The sequence below is a fragment of the Lolium rigidum genome, chromosome 1 (assembly GCF_022539505.1).
Source record: "Lolium rigidum isolate FL_2022 chromosome 1, APGP_CSIRO_Lrig_0.1, whole genome shotgun sequence".
Taxonomy (NCBI): domain Eukaryota; kingdom Viridiplantae; phylum Streptophyta; class Magnoliopsida; order Poales; family Poaceae; genus Lolium; species Lolium rigidum.
In genome coordinates this window covers 325,542,164-325,558,370 of record NC_061508.1, presented here as the reverse complement: position 1 = coordinate 325,558,370, position 16,207 = coordinate 325,542,164, and the positions used below count along the sequence as shown (strand labels likewise).

Here is a 16,207-nt window from a genome sequence, read left to right as displayed (position 1 = left end):
CAAGATCATCTTTGCCATAACAAACTGGGCCATGGACGCATGTGGGCCGTTATCCCGTCAGTGGGCATTTTCCACGGGCCCCCATACGAAGCGCACATAGAGAGCCAGGTCGTCGTCCTACTCCTACTCCTTCCGTTCCGCCCGTCACCGCACCGCCCGCTGGTAGCTGAGACTGACAGCTCATCTCATCTGCATCAATCCAAGACTTCCTCCTCCATCCCCAATAAAAAAATTCGGCCGATCGAAGACTTCGCGAGCTCCACCACTGGCGCTCATGGTGGAAGAAAGCCAATCCGCTTTACGCCATCGCCCCCGATGCCCTCCCGCCAGCTGCCGTCTCCCCCCTCCCCCTCCCCATCCTCCCACCCCACCGCCCTCCACCCCCACCACCGCCTCCACCGCCTGCCCCCCACCGCCCTCGTCCTCGCCGCCGCCGCGGGCGCGCTTCTCGCCGTGCTGATGGCGCTCGCGCTGCTGCTGCTCTGGTTCCGCAGGCGCCGGAACCGGCGCGCGGCGGCAAAGGAGGACGCAAAGGAGGGCGCTTTGGAGCGCCTGTCGTACCGCAAGCTGCGGCGCGCCACGGGGGCCTTCGCGGCGGGCGGCAAGCTGGGCCAGGGCGGCTTCGGCCCCGTCTTCCGCGGCGCGCTCCCGCCGCCCCGCCGCGGCGCCGGCTGCGGCCGCCCCGTCGCCGTCAAGGTCATGGACGCCGCGGGCTCGCTCCAGGGCGAGCGCGAGTTCCACAACGAGATCGCCGTCGCCACCCACCTCCTCCGCTCCTCCTCCCCCGCCGCCCCCTCCATCCTGCTCCCGTTCGCCTACTCGGCCCCGAGGCGGGGCGAGGGCCGCGCGCGCCGGATGATGCTGGTGTACGACCTGATGCCCAACGGGTCCCTGCAGGACGCGCTGCTGGGCCGCCGCTGCCCGGAGCTGGTGGCCGAGTGGCCGCGCCGCCTCGCCGTCGCGCGCGACGTCGCCGCCGCGCTCCACTACCTCCACGCCGTGCTCGACCCGCCCGTCGTGCACGGCGACGTCAAGCCCAGCAACGTCCTGCTCGACGCGGGGCTCCGCGCGCGGCTCGCCGACTTCGGCCTCGCGCGCGTCAACTCCGACCCCGACCCCGCGGCGGACGACAAGCTCGAGAGCGGCGCCATCGCCGAAGCGACGGCCGACGACCCGACTCCTCTCGATGACGACGTCGTCTCCGTCGTGGCCGAGAGCACCGTCACGACGACGGTCGACGCGGAAGGGAATGTGGCCCCCAAGTCGCCGGAGGACGACGAGGCGGGCGGCGGCTTCACGTTGCCGTCGCCGACAGACGCCGCGTCGACCTCCGGGTTCGACCAGGCCAGCGTCGACAGTGGCGTGAACGGCCGCGGTTCGCGCGCCGGCCGCGCCGCGTCCGGGAGCGACTGGTGGTGGCGGCAGGACAACGGCGGCAACAGCCACGGCGTCAAGGACTACGTGGTGGAGTGGATAAGGTCGGAGATCAAGAAGGAGCGGCCCAAGAACGATTGGATCGCGGAGGCGGCCGCGGCGAACCCGGGCGCGGACAGGAAGAAGCAGAAGCGGAGGGCGCGCGAGTGGTGGCGCGAGGAGTACACCGACGAGCTTGCCAAGAAGCAGAAGCGCCGGGCGCTCGCCAAGTCGAGGAGCGAGCAGGCCGGGCTGCAGTGGTGGGAGCGTGATATTGACGACGACTTGGATGGGAAGGCGCCGTCCAAGTGGAGCATGGTGAAGAGCTGGAGCCGAAGAAGCAGCAGCAGCGCCGGCAATGGCAATGCCAATGCCAATGCCAATGGGAGCATCAACTGGTGGGTCAATGGTGCGAGAAGCAGCCGTGATTGGGCGAGCGGGGATTTCGTGCCCAAGAGCAGCGGCGCGGTGAGCAGCACGCCGAGCATGCGTGGCACTGTCTGCTATGTGGCTCCGGAGTACGGCGGCGGCGGTCCTCTGTCCGAGAGGTGTGACATCTATAGCTATGGTGTCCTGCTACTGGTTCTTATCTCTGGACGCCGGCCGTTGCAAATGTCGGCCTCGCCCATGTCGGAGTTCGAGAAGGCGAGCCTCATATCATGGGCAAAGCACCTTGCCCGAGTGAGCCGCTTAACTGATCTTGTTGATCCGGCCTTGAAAGATGTTAACCTTGAGGAGGCACTGCTCTGCATCACCGTCGCACTCCTCTGCATACAGAGGTCTCCTGCTCGTCGGCCATCAAGCGAAGAGCTGGTCCGATTGCTTTCCGGTGAGGGAGAGCCACCTCACCTCCCGCTGGAGTTCTCACCTTCCCCACCTGGTGGGTTCCCTTACAAATCCAGGAAGAAAGTTCGGTGAGTTTGTTTAGGTTCTTGCTTAGATGCAAAGTTGTGTTAACCACCTAACCTTGTAGGCTTGTACCTTCATATATGTTTATCTTTTTGCCCGGTACACTTTCTAGCTTATGTCTTTCTTACTCTAATAATTAATTATGTAAAAAGCTCCGTAGAGGAAAAAAAAAAGGCAATGACAATCTTGATTCACGTTTGACAAGAACTGTATCCACTCTTATATAACCCACATGCGCAATCATCGGCGCTTACTCATACATGATCTGGTAGTACTGAACTTAAGGAACCCTGTGGTGGGGGATATCTGCCTTTTGTGCCGGTGCACATCACTTTTGGGCAAGAATAGAAGGTAGAGCTTTACAGGGGCCCTGGAACCTGGTATTTTTTCTCCTCTTCCTCTCCTGGGACAAATCTTGTGTTGGACTACTGTGTGGTGCACATAGTCAACTTTTTGATGATGGGTCCAAGCTTTTGAAGTTGGTATGTGCTTTTCTGCTCCTTTTTGCATCGAGGTGGCATTGTCACTTTTCAATGCCTAGTCCATTCTGCCGGGGTTTTGCTACTGCTAGTTTAGAATCTCAGGGTCAACAGGGCCATTATTCTCTGTTGAAAAGCTTCCTTGGAGTGGCCCCGTCACTCAGCTGGTCTTGCAAATGTGCTCCATTTGACACACTGGACTGGCACATGTTGGCATACATTGCTTAGGAGTTGGTTGTTCCGAGCTTGACTCTGATAATCTTCAGTGGAGTATGTGCGTTGTTTGTTGTGAGTGGTAGGAAGCCTGTCAAAATTGGGGCAGTGGAAAGTTTCTAGACTTGTCAATAGCCTGTAGTTTTTGCTCAAGAAAATGGTAATAGGCCAGGAATGCCTTTACATAAAGTACTCATAGCTAAAAACCAACCGATTTGCTGTTATGCTTATTTCTTGATACACAAAAAAGTAGCCTACTATCTTCTTCAAGTTACTCCATTGTGTTCACTTTTTCATCCAACTAGTTTACATTATTTTTGAATGCAACATCCCAGGAAATCCACAAAGAGCAAAGATAGCAATTCCGCATCTGTTTGATTATTTATAAATCATTTGATCCTCCTCTTCTTTTTATACATATAATCTACAATCCTTGCTGACTCTTATTATATGTATATAAGTACCTGGAAGGGTGTTCCATCGGCTTGAGAATGACCTTGCTGGGCAGTTCTCAACTGCTAAGAAAACTTTAAGGGCAAGTCCTATGCACCTCATCAGCCTTGGATCTTCTTAGATTGGTTGCTCTAGGTTAATGAGAAATCTGGGGTGGAGCCCCCCCCCCCCGGGTGGTATTGTTATTTTTTTTGGGATTGCTTGCTCATTCTTATTGCCTGTTTACCAGCCACACTTTGTGGTGAAAGTGACACCTTATGAGACCTCACCTTTTAGCAACAGAGGACTTTTATCTCATTGGTTCAGGCCAAAAGATGAACTTCGGCTTAGCCTGTTGCTATCCAACCGGGGATTATATATCATTACTGGACCGTGGAAGCAATGCTGTTTTCTGACCTTGTAAGGCGGTTTACATCAGAAAAACGTTAGGTCGGCATCCCGTCGACGCTGGGTATTTGACCTTCACCATTCTCTTTGTCCAGCCACCGTGCATCTTTTCTTTGACTTGGTATGTAAGATGATGGATTTAGTGGGTTTCTTCACCAATCCACCATCTTTTTGATCATCTGTAAATCAGATTGCTTGCTCATTGTTATTGCCCGTTTACCAGACACACTTTGTGATGACAGCGACACATTATGATACGTCAGCTTAGCAAGAGAGGACTTCAAAAAGGAAAAAAATTGAGCAGAGGACTTTTACCTCATTGGCTCGCCCCAAAAGTTGAACTTCAGTGCTCGCTCCGTAGTCTGTTGCTATCGAACCATAGATTATCATTAGTGGTCTGTGGAAGCAACGCCGTTCGTGGACTTCGTAAGATGGTTTACATCAGGAAAACGATACGCCGACATCCCGTGGACGTCGGGTATTGTGTGTAGGACGTTTTTCTTTGTCCATCCAAGCATGCAACTTTCCTTTAACTGCGCATGTGAGTAAGAGCATCTCCACTCGTCCCCCCGAACAGGCCCCCGGCGAGCGCTTTTTTCATCCGGACGGCGTAAATCGGCCCAGTCGCGCCCCCGGTTCCTCGTTTTCGTCCGGATTAGGCCTTTCATCCGTCCGGGGAGCCCAGGCCATCCCGGGCCCCCTGGGGAGCGCTCGGGGACTCCGGATGAGAGAAAATCGCGGGAAACGTTTGCTGGCCCCGACCTGTCGGCGACAATGGCATGGGTTTCTTCGGCAATACCCTCGTCTTCCCGATCTACGGCTACGGCAGTACCCTTGTCTTCCCGATCTACGGCAAGACCATCGTCGAACTCAAGTTTTGAACTCTCAACATAGTCAAATTATATATAGTTCGAATAAACATAATTATATATAGTTCGAATAAACATAAAAATTACATATAAAAACTTAAAAACAAACGTAAACTACTACTTCTTCCTAGATGGCCCCGCCTCATCGTCGTGGCGGCGGCGCTTCCGGCTCGTCACCTCCTCGTCGGAGGAAGGTGAGTCCTTCGCCTCTGCGTCGTCCTCCTCCTCCGCCTGCTCCTCGGCTTCTTCCTCGGCCTGCTCCTCGGCCGGCTCCTCGGGCGGCTCCACGGCCGGCTCCACGGCCTGCTCCTCGGCCTCTTCGTCCTCCTCCTCGTCGTCGTCCCATTCGTCCTCGCTGGACGGCGGGGGGGGGGGGGAATCGTCGCTGCCGGACGAAGCAGCTCGACCCCACCAATGGCGCCATCCCCGGCGGCTTCCTCGCTCGTCGGTGTCCGATGGCCAAGACCCGATCGCTCATGGTTGACGGAAGATGGAGGAGAGAATAGATGAATGGCGTCGGCCGTTCGAAACCGTATATGTAGTTCTCTCGACGAAGAGAGCGGCGGTTGCTCTTCCTCGGAGTTCATGCTCCATTACGGCGGTTGTCGCTTCGAGGCGACTTCGACAGTTCCCGACGACGCGTTTGGGCTCTCCAGACCACTTCGCGGACCATTACGGCGGTTCAAAGCGACGAGGGCACTCCGACGGTTGCCCTTCCCGGCGGCACCGTCGCTATGCACGCGGTGGGTCAAGGCGACCATGGGCTCGCCACTGGGAAAATGGGCCTCCCCAGGCCAAAAAATACATCCATCCGGCGCTAAATAGCGCCGGATTTCAGCCTGGGGAGCCCCAACGGCTGGGATGCTCTAAGAGCATCTCCAGCCGCGTCCCCAAAACCGTGCCGGATTGAGCGTTTGGGGGACGTGTTTCGTTCGTGCCGCGTTTGGGGGACGTCGCTCCCCAGTCGCGTCCCCCAAACAAAATTTCGCAAATTTTAAACTTAACTAGATTCGATTAGAGTCGTCCAAACTTACATAGATTCGAACGAAATTTGACTAACTTTAAAACTAAACCTAATCTAGAACCACTTGCGGCGGCCGGAGGCGTCGTAGTACCGCTCGGAAGTTGTACATCTCGTCGGTGACGACCTCCCGCTTGACGCGCTCGTCGACGGGCTCGTCCTTCACCAAGCCGCTTGGTCCTCGCCTCGCCGTCGTCGGTGAGGTCCACCGACGGCTTGCCGGAGTCGTGGATGGACATGGCGATCGCCGCGTCCGGGTCGCCCTCCGGCGTCCTTGTCGTCCATGGACGCCAAGAACGCCGCCCGCAGCCCCGGGCGGTCCTCGGGGTCGTCGCCGCCGGCGACGAGCCGCTGCTGCCGCTCGTACTCCGCCGGCGAGCGCCGCCTGCGACGCTTCCTCCGGCTCCTCCTTCACCTCCGGCTTCGGGATGAGGAGGACGCCGCCGCGCTCCCTTGCCGCCGCCCGCCGCCGCTGCCGCCACGCCTCGTGTTGACGGGCGTCGCCGGCTCCTCCTTGACCTCCCGTTTGGGGACGGTGTAGGGCGCCGACCGGGACGACGAGGACGGCGTCGATCGCGCCGGTCCCGAGGAAGAAGAGTGCGAGGAGGACGAGTACGTCGTCCTCCTCGGCTGCCATTGAGGAGACGGCGGCGGCGACGACGGCATCTCCAGCCTTGGAGCGCCGTTGCGGAGGCCGCGGATGACGTTCTCGAGGGTGCGCCCGGAACGCCCCGCACGGGCGCGGCCTTCCCCTGTTCCAGCCTGTTGGGGCCGCCGACGAGGTTGTCGGTGTTGTGCATCTCGATGTCGTACTTCGCCTGGAAGTACGTCGTCCACCAGGCGTCGTTGTCGTTGACCGCCCATGTCGGATCCAACCGCTCCTCGGCGGTGAGTTGAGCCCGACGGGCCTTGATGGCGTCCCTCCATTGGTCCGTCTTCGGCTTCGGCGGCGGCGGAACGCCAATGCCGTTCACGGCCATCTTCCGCCCGCCGCCGCTTGCGCGCCGCATGTCCGGCGGGACTGGATACCGGGCGTGGTACAGCACCCACGCCTCCGCCACGGTGAGGCTGCCGCGTCCGAAGCCGTTCGCCACGGCGATCTTGCGGGAGGATGAGCTCGACATTTTTTGAGCGGCGAGGAGAAGATCTGGGAGGGGGGAGGCGGCGACGACGAGAAGGATTACGAGCGGCGATAACTGCAGGGCGTCTTAAAACAGCGGCGGCAGCGGGTGGTTGCACGCAATAACTCCGGCGCGGAAGGCCACACGGCCATGCACGACGAGACGCGTCCCTGCGTCGCCTGGGAAAACAGGGACGCCATTAACATCGCTTGACCAAAGGTAGGCGACGGGGTTTTAGCCTTCCGTGCCACTGACGGGTCGGCCCCGCGTCGGTTGGCCTCGCTTTTCGTTGTGTCCGGCGTCCCGGAGCGTCCCCTGTGGGACGGGGAGGGGACGGGCTCGGGGCGCCGGACACCGTATCGGGCCGCGCCGGACAAAAATGGGCTTTGGGGGACGCGGCTGGATCGCTTTTTTTGTCCGGCGCGCCCTAAATCCCTTTGGGGGATACTTTGGGAGACGCGACTGGAGATGCTCTAAGATGGATTTATTTGCTACTTGATGGTACTCTAGTTTTCTCCAGGTTTTGTTTGGACCTTAGATTCTTCCATGTGCCAGAGGAATCAGTGCTGTTACTTGTTTATTTACAACAAGGAGTCGTTGGCACGTGAAGCTGCGAATCTCGCACCAGATTTTTACCGTTTGAGTCTTAGCTTCCTGTTTTGAAAATAAATTGCTCGAATTGTGCAGTTTTTTCCTTTTTCCTTCTTTAAACTGGGCCGTGCGTAGCTGCCTTGCTAATGGGCTTCTGGAAGGCCCCAAACGGTGGGCGAACGGAGGTAACTTTGGTCTGTTGTTTGTTTCGAATAGTCCCATATCGCTCGGACGATCGAGCAAAGGCGGTTCGTGCAGCAATAAAAGAGGACGCAGGGCAATGATCCAAATCATACCTTTCTCGGCCTCTGGCTAAGATCAAGTGTAGTATCTGTTCTTATCAGTTTAATATCTGATATGTGGGCCTACGGGTTCACATGATATATTAAATTATTTTTTTCTGGGGAAGGGACAGCCTCAGTCAGTAGCTTGCTGCTGGGCTCCTAGCGTCGACTGAGCATTGCACTACTGCTCTGGCTCGGCACACCCCGACCAAAACAATAGAAAAAAAAGGTCTAATGCCGTGGCAGAGGCAGAGCCATGGCAAGATTGCTGAGCTAATGTCTGGCCATCAAAACGTAAAAATAGAGACATTTGTTTTAGTGCAGCAATTCTTTCCCTTCTTGCTTCACCAAGGACTCCTATATCGATTAAAGGCATTAGAAGAATTTGTGGACCAAAAATGGTGCACATTAAAAGGAAGCAGCGGCGAACGCAGGATACAATTTGTGGGTGGGGTCAAAACAAATTAAGAACATAGTTTCACACCATTTAAATTCACACGCCAGTGAACTTTGTTCTCTAAAAGCTCTTCCATCATCTGTAAAACTAGTTGCTTGTTGTGGACCGTTAACAAACACGGACCTGTCTATGCTGGATTTTCTCAACTTAGTTGCCTAGTTTGTTGTGAACCTAGCTCGCTGCTCACTTGTTAGGGATTCATATTAGCTTCATTTTAAGAGTTCTTTGCTCCCCAACAATCTAGGCTCACATGGCCTAGCCACATTTCCCATGGCGCCCACGGTGGCCAGAACCACGCCGACAGAAGGGCAAGGCATGACAAACCCAACTGGACGAGTGCGCACCACCAGGGTTGGGGGTGTCGTACCTTGTTGCTCGAAACGATGTACTCTGCCGCCGCCTCACCGGAAGTCCCACCCGCGCCGCCAGGAAGCCTTGCTTGCCATGTTGCAGAGAGGAGGCCTCTCCGCCGATGCACCGCGTAGGCTTTACCCGGCGGCACCTAGCAGCGGCTTGGAGGGGGGAGTGTCGAGGGAAGGAGGCCGGCAGGGATCTAGGGGTTTGACAATCTATTTGTCAAGCATAGCTCCCAAAAGGCTTTCTGTTTGTAATGCCACCAAAAGGTTTTGTGTTTATCGCCCACCCTTGCATAGTACCGAGGAGAGTTCTTCCGCCCAGCATCCGGTCGCGCGTTCCAGGGGTACCACTAGTCGTGGTTTGATTCCATGGAGAATGCTCCGGTTCGCTCGTTCTGCTTGCCCGTTCGACTCGGGGTGTGCGACTGACGCGAGGTCGAGTCGGATGCCCTTCTCTTCGCAGAAATCAGCCATTTCCCCTTTGGCGAAGTTGGTGCCGTTGTCCGTGATGATGCTATGAGGGTAGCCGTAACGGTAGATCAGCTCTCGAAGGAACTTGGTTGCTGTTTTGCCATCACAATTCTTGATGGGTTTTGCCTCTTCTTGGTTGCTGTTTTGCCGTCGCACATCCAAAATATATGATGCATAATTCATAGTTTTTAACATCACAATGTGATCATAGGCAATGTTCAAGCCACGAAATTTCCCAAATGTGATCAACCATCAACGAGACCATCGCCAGCGGCGGCACCACTCGCCGGAGACTCACCTCGAGCACTTGCCTCACGAGCTTCACACGCAGCCTTCTTCCTCGCCATGATGTCCGCCTTCGTCTCGTTCCACCACGTCAGCTGATCCTCGTCCATGCCGTCGGTGCGCATCATCATGATATCCCTCTCCTCGGCCAAGAGCTCCATCATGGCCTTGGCTTATTTGAGTGCGATCATCTTCATGTCAAGCTCGGCCTTCAACTTGGCATCTTCCCGCCTTGCTTGCACCTTGGCAAGCTTCACCTCCTTCTTCTTCTCGGTGATGATGAGCTTGGTCTCCAATGTCTTCATCGTAAATGCCTCCTTGGACTTCATGAGTTGATCCAACTTCTCCCGGAAGCTAGCTGCTTCGCCTTCTACCTTGACCCCCTCTCCTTGGCCTTCTTGTTGCCCTCGGGCTTGCCGGCATTTCTCCCACTCATGTCCTCCGCTTCATCATCCATGGTGAGCAGTGCCTCCTTCTTGCACTTTGGCTCATTGTCCCTCAAGTTCCACTTAGGAAGATGTTGAAGAATGGAAAAGCAATGATGAAATTGAAATTTCTTGTTCTTGGAGCCGGCCATGTCCTTGTACCGTGCTTGAGCATACTTGGGCTGCACAACAATAGTATGTGATGTTTCCACATCATCAACACATAATATGGAGAGCAACAAACAAGGAAAACTCACATAGTCCTCCGGCACGCATCCACTAGGGGGTTGTCGGCCACTTGATCCATGGCAGCACTCCAACGAGAACAAGCTGGTTTGATTATGTTCCATCGGCCTTCAAGGGAGCGGTAGGATCTGTCGGCCATGCTCTTGCTGCGAGGCTTCAGCTGGTGGTACAGATCCTCAATGCGCTGCCAATAGCGCTTGCCGCCTTGGTCCACTCCGGTGCACGCATCCATCCCCACCTTGCTCCAAGCACGCACCAAGATGGTGTCTTCGATCTCGCTATAGTTTTCCGTGCGTGGCTTCGGCGTCGACGAAGAGCCGGCGGCAGCTGGATCAACCTCAACCAGCACCTCCTCGTCACCCTCATCCTCCTCCTCGTCATCAATATCTTCGACGTTGCACTCCCCATCGAATGCATCGATACTGGTGTCCAAATTCACTGCGGATTCGTTGAGCATGTCCATGTAGGATGTTGTGGACTCAACATCGAACACCTTGTCTACGTCCATGGTGGGTGGCGGCGGCGCGGGCGGCGCATCGGCCGGAACGGAGGGAGGAGGGGTCGTGGCCTTGGAGGGCGGTGGAGGCGCGAGGCCGATGCGGCTGATTGCCTTTGTCCGCACCTTGGCCGGCGCGGCGCCCCTCGGCCCGGCCGCCTTGGTCTTCATCCTGCCCCCCTTCTTGGCAGCCGGCGGGGCTTCGACCGGCGAAGCTGCGGCCGCCGCAGGTGCTTCGAAGAATTGCTTCGGAATCCTCTTCCTCTTCGACGGGATGGTGGCGGAGATCATGGCCGAGACGACGCCGGCGTTCGGCGGACCTCCGACGGGGACATCAACCACCGCGGCCGAAGGAGGTGCACCGCCAGCGGTAGGCGGCTCTTGCGGACAATCCATGGCAGCGGGATCCGGTCGGGAAGGGCGGGGCGGAGGAGATCAGGAGGCGGAGGCGGCGGTTGGCTTCAGCGAAACCCTTCGCGCGCAGTGGAGTGGACGATACCGGTTTGGCCCACTATCCCCACTCCCACCCCGCACAAGTAGGGGGCGAAGACCCGCCCCGTAATCGAAAACAGCAAAAATCGGAGCGGGGGCCATTTTTACGGGGCGTGCTAGACGGCCGGTAGAGCCGAAACCCGTATTCTGGCGGTTATTATACGGGTTTGCCCCCCTTTAAGAGATCTGTTAGACATGCTCTTACAAATGCAATCAATATGCTGTTTAGGAGGAGTAAGTAGCATCTCCTCAGTACAATTTATTGCTCTCTTGACGATCATTTTCACATGGTTTTGTCTCTTTTCATTCAGAAGAAAAAGGAAAGAAGAGGAAAAAAACGACAGACGTCTGGAACGTTGGGACACCGGGTTTCCGAATCGTTCTCGTTACACATAGATTCGAGATACTCCCTGTTAAAAGTCCAGTCGGTGCAGATGAGGAGACGACATTTCACGCTCTGTTTGAATGTACGTGGGCTCGACGTTTTTGGGAGGGACTACACAAGGCAATAGGTGTTAAATTACCAGTACTTCATCGAACATCTTGGGCAACAGATCTGATCGATGGTAAGTTTTTAACTGAAGAGCAAGCATGCTTCATTCTCTGTGGTGCTTGGGCTGTTTGGTCTGAACGGAATGCCATCTGGCATGGGGAAGGTGGTCGTTCCGTACAACAATCAGTTCGATGGGCTACAGAAACTACTTTTGACTTGCGAGAGGCTGGGAGACCGAAGATTCAGAAACCTGTTGTAGATCGAGGAAGATGGAAGCCTCCTGATAGTGGGTTTATTAAAATCAATGTTGATGCGGGCTATAATGCAGACCAGAAAAATGGATCGGTGGGAGTTGTGGTACGGAACCATGAAGGCATGCTCTTGAGAGCTACGGCTCTATGGTTTGCTCATGCAGCAAGTGCACTGATCCTAGAAGCTGAAGCTGTCAGAGCTGGAATTCGTCTTGCAATCGATATGGGGATTCAAAGGGTCATCATTGAAACTGATGCCTTAGAGGTAGTTAATCTCTGGAAGGAAAAGGGCACTGGTAGATCGATTATTACCAGTATATGCCAAGAAGTTAGGGAGCTTAGCGGGTTTTTAGCTAGTTTTGAGTTAAATCATGTAAAGAGACATGCCAATGAGGCTGCTCACAACTGTTCTCATACAGCTAGTCCTGATAGAAGGAGGTGCTTGTGGATTAATTTCACTCCACCATTCCTTGCTAGTATCCTTGCAAAGGATTGTAACACCGCTATATAATCAATAAAGTTCCCGATTTGCAAAAAAAAAAAAAAGTCCAGTCCAGGACTGCTTCGACAAGACGAACCCGGCGCGTACATGAGTGAAGGGACGACCGGCCGACGTCCTAGCACAAGTGCACAACCGAACTCCTGGACAGGTCCACATGATACCACCATCATCGCCGGCGGCCATGGCTCGCGGGGGTCGTAGGAGACGACCCAAGAAAGCCCTGGCGCTCCACGTCTCGGTGTTCAACGCCATGCCCCTGCCCTCGGAGAGGGACTGGGCGGAGCTGCCCATGGACCTGCTCTTGCACATCCTCCACGTCCACAAGCTGGAGGACCAGGTGGAGCTCCTGCTGGGCGGCGCGGCGGGGACGTGCCGCTCATGGCGCCACGCGGCGCGGGGCGAGCCCGAGCTGTGGCGCCACATAGATATGCGCGGGCAGCACGTCCCAACCTTCTCGTCGGCGGTCAGCCTGAAGATGATGGCGCGGGCGGCCCCGGCTCAGCGCGGGGCAGTGCGAGTCCTTCGCGGCCGAACACGACGTCAACGACGACCTCCTCCTCTTCCTCGCCGAGCAGTACGTACATGATCTCTCTTCTCAATCACCTCGACCATCCATTAGGGTTTTTCGATTCATCTGTTGATTGTTCGCTCGTCCTTGTCTGGTTTAAAATTTCATCCATTAGGGTTTTCAATTAATTTGTTGGTTGTTCGTTCGTCACCTTTGGTAATTGGTCTAGTTCAAAATTTATTCCGAGATAGACTGGTTGAATTAGTTTTGTCAAGGATTGGAGGCATAACTCAGTGGATCAAATAGAGGAATAATTTCGGATGATATTTGTATGTATGCCAACAGTAAGAACTGATCCGCTGAAGAGATAAACTCTGATGCCAAATTACAGGATTAATTAGTCGCAGGCCCGCAGAAATATTATGCAAATCTGCTACTAATTAGTAGTCCAAAAAGTAAGGTTCTCACGCCAAAATCTGCAACCAGACAAACTTTATACAAATTAAAACTTGAGATGTCTGTGGTGAAACTAGAGCTTCTTCTTACCCTACAACAAACAGGGGCATCATTTGCACCTTCCAAATTTATTCCCAAGAGGGAAAAATTGCTTGAGTCTTCACATTTGAGTGGTGCATATGATATCTACTGGTTGTTAATACCAGATGTTATCGTTGCAGGGCACCCTTGCTAAAGGGCCTTCGTCTCATCGCGTGCTACTATGTATCCTATGAAGCATTTGCAGAGGCCATACAGAAATTCCCTCTACTTGAGGAGCTTGAGCTTTCGCACTGTAATCATATCAGTGGCCACGGGGCGCTCAAGCTTGTCGCGAAAGCATGTCCACACATAGAGCACCTCAAATATGCCAAACCAATCTACAACTGGATGCATCAAGGAGGCCATATGACCAACGAGGAAGCCTTGGCAGTTGTAGGAATGCACAATCTGTGGTCCCTTGACCTTTCAAGTGATTCCGTGAGCAATGAAGCTCTGACAACCATCCTCGACAACTGCCCTTACCTAGAGTATCTTAACATACGCGGTGGCCTTACCAACATGGATGACATCTTACGAGCGAAGTGTGCCCAAATAAGTATGAATGACTATGAGCACTTTGAGCGCAGCAACCCTGTTAGATGCCGTTATCCGTACACATTTTAGGCCAGGGGATACCGTGTAGAATACGAAGATCCCGATGGTGCTTCCTACTACCTTGGTAGCCATGTCAGCGACGTTGAACTTGAAGAGTATGAGAGTATTCTTGACACCAAGTACTTGCGTAGGTACATGAGCTTATGACAAGGTTGAAGAACGATCTGGATGTTTGGCTGCAAGCGTCTTGATCCTAACTAGCTGGCCTTCTATCCGAATGTGTTTCTTCGCATGGTATGCAAAGCGAACAAAATAAACTGTATAAACATCTATATTGGTATAATGCATCCGTACCTCCGTGTCTGACATACGGTGACGAACTAGGTGTTCAATAGTTAGTTGTGATTTTCACTGAATTACAATTACCAACACTTAAGAGGCTTTTTACGAAACATGATACTCTGTTTTTTTTAGCTTATGATACTTTGGTTTATTGTTTGGAACAAAAGTTACTGGGTTTTTATAAATGGAATTGATGGGGTGCTCCTCCATTTCTCTAAACTACAGAGCCATTGATGCCTCTAGGCCGCTTCCATGTACATGCGGTCTAGGCAGGCCCCCAAAATAGTAGCAGGCACATGCTGCATAGTAAAATTGTCGGTGCCCACGAGGTCACTAACCTCACATCATTGTTTTTTTTTTCGAGTAAAAGAGGATATATTAAGAAGATGGGGTTACATGGCGGTCTAGGTTAGGAGTCTGTAAAACACAATCATGTCCTTGTCCTAAGAAAAAATCAGTTCGAGCTTCTTCTCTCGCAAAGTTTGCGAGGCAGTGACTAACCCTAACCCGCGAGCGATCCACTTTTACAAAGGAAACAATTCTACTAGCATTAAGCATCAACTTAATCTCGTGCGGAAGATGGATGAACTATGAACGGTCTTGTGTTGTTGCCTGCACCACTGAGGCACCGATATCAAAGCGGAGCAATTATTGGTTTCTCCCACCATTCCAACGCTAAGCGGAGGCCATCTTCACAAGCATAAGCTCCTGCTTCAAACAATGATCACATTCCAGAAGCAAACGACAAGCGCTCAAGATGAGTTCCCCATACTAATCATGGAGAACCATACCTGTACCCGCAGTTCCATCTTCAGTCTACAGAATTATCACAGCTTAATTTGACCCGACCCATAGGGGGCTTGGTCCATCATTTTGCAGACAGAGGCACTGAAGTAGCTTGCTAGGGAGGCGATTTGTCAGGATCAATATCCTGCTTCCCGTCAATTATATCCGCTGTTGAATGGTACTTGACATTAAAGATGATGTTAAGGTATCCACACACATGGGCGGACGCAGCGGGTAGGCCGTGGGGGCCATGGCCCACCCAGAAATTTGGGAATTTCTTTTGATACCCGGTAATCTTCATTGCTGGAAAAAGCCTAGTTTGGTCTATCCACATCCTATGCGACTCTGCGTGGCTGCCTCGTAGATCACAGCGCCAAGGCGAGGCCAAGACAACAATAAGAACTTATCAATCATGCGTGATGGGAGAGATAAGTGTTAGAGTAATCCTTACTTTGGAGTTAAGCTAGCACCTTCTAGTGGGACTGGTAGGTTCTAGTAGTACTGAAGGTGCTAATATGTTATGTTGTAGTGGTACGTTTCACATGTAAGCACTAGGGCAGTAGCTAACTCTGGCTAACTCTAACGGTAGAAAGCTTTTGGAGGCTTTAGAAAAATCTACATATTGTACCTACCTTGTATCCTATAAATAGCACTATGCAATATAATTTGTAGAAAGCTTTTGGCAGCATAACACAACCAGACCACTTCCGACACACTACATGTTAACTAACAAGTCTAACAATTAGTATCAGAGCATTGGTGACAGTGGCAGAGCTGGCATACAACAATTGGGTCCAGCTGAACCCAACAAAATCAGCCAAACCTTCATTATATTAATATGTGATATTGCTAATTAGTGGAATATTATAGAGCAACACCAATGATTTTTGGCTCTAACTTCACCCCTGATTGGTGAAGATAGGATTATGAGAGATGCCACCTCCAGTTCGAGGTGCTGCTGGCAGTCTGCCTCGCCAACTGCGACGTCGTTCCCCTTCACTGCCACCGATACGACCGCGCCACCGTGATGTAAGAAGGTGCAAGGTCATGGTTGACCGTGTCGTGAAGGACGGCGGCGGCGGCAGTTACCCGATGAAGGTGAAGCTGCAGGCTCGAAGCATCTAGAACACTAGCGTAGCCAGCACGAGCGGACGCCCCAGGCCACCTTCAGAGCACTATAGCTACAACACGCTAGAGTACATTACTGTTTGTACATTCAACGAAGAATCCCCGGGCCATGGCCAGGTTGCCCTGGGGCCTGTCTC

At 53.7% G+C, this 16,207-nt stretch overlaps 2 protein-coding genes and 1 non-coding gene across 3 annotated transcripts; all 3 read left to right on the top strand.

Moving 5' to 3' along the window:
* The first annotated feature begins 315 nt into the window (after positions 1–315).
* On the top strand, positions 316–2,437 carry LOC124684320 (receptor-like serine/threonine-protein kinase At2g45590). Its single transcript, XM_047218662.1, has one exon. It carries the CDS (start codon positions 316–318, stop codon positions 2,329–2,331), a length of 2,016 nt encoding a protein of 671 aa, XP_047074618.1. The 3' UTR covers positions 2,332–2,437.
* Positions 2,438–7,748: 5,311 nt separating this feature from the next.
* On the top strand, positions 7,749–7,948 carry LOC124685610. The gene has a single exon (XR_006997587.1). It is a non-coding gene; the product is annotated as a U2 spliceosomal RNA (small nuclear RNA).
* A 4,447-nt stretch (positions 7,949–12,395) lies between these two features.
* LOC124662803 (putative F-box/LRR-repeat protein 23) lies at positions 12,396–13,883 on the top strand. The gene is made up of 3 exons (XM_047200599.1): positions 12,396–12,628; positions 12,717–12,788; positions 13,400–13,883. Exons 1-3 carry the CDS (start codon positions 12,396–12,398, stop codon positions 13,881–13,883), a joined length of 789 nt encoding a protein of 262 aa, XP_047056555.1.
* Positions 13,884–16,207: the final 2,324 nt, after the last annotated feature.

Excerpts from the sequence above, each read along its gene's own strand:
- LOC124684320 (XM_047218662.1), top strand. The coding sequence starts at position 316 with ATGCCCTCCCGCCAGCTGCCGTCTCCCCCCTCCCCCTCCCCATCCTCC.
- LOC124662803 (XM_047200599.1), top strand. The coding sequence starts at position 12,396 with ATGGCTCGCGGGGGTCGTAGGAGACGACCCAAGAAAGCCCTGGCGCTC. Across the intron at positions 12,629-12,716 it reads CGGGGCGAGCCCGAGCTGTG|CGCGGGGCAGTGCGAGTCCT; the intron begins GCGCCACATAGA and ends GCCCCGGCTCAG. Across the intron at positions 12,789-13,399 it reads CTCCTCTTCCTCGCCGAGCA|GGCACCCTTGCTAAAGGGCC; the intron begins GTACGTACATGA and ends TTATCGTTGCAG.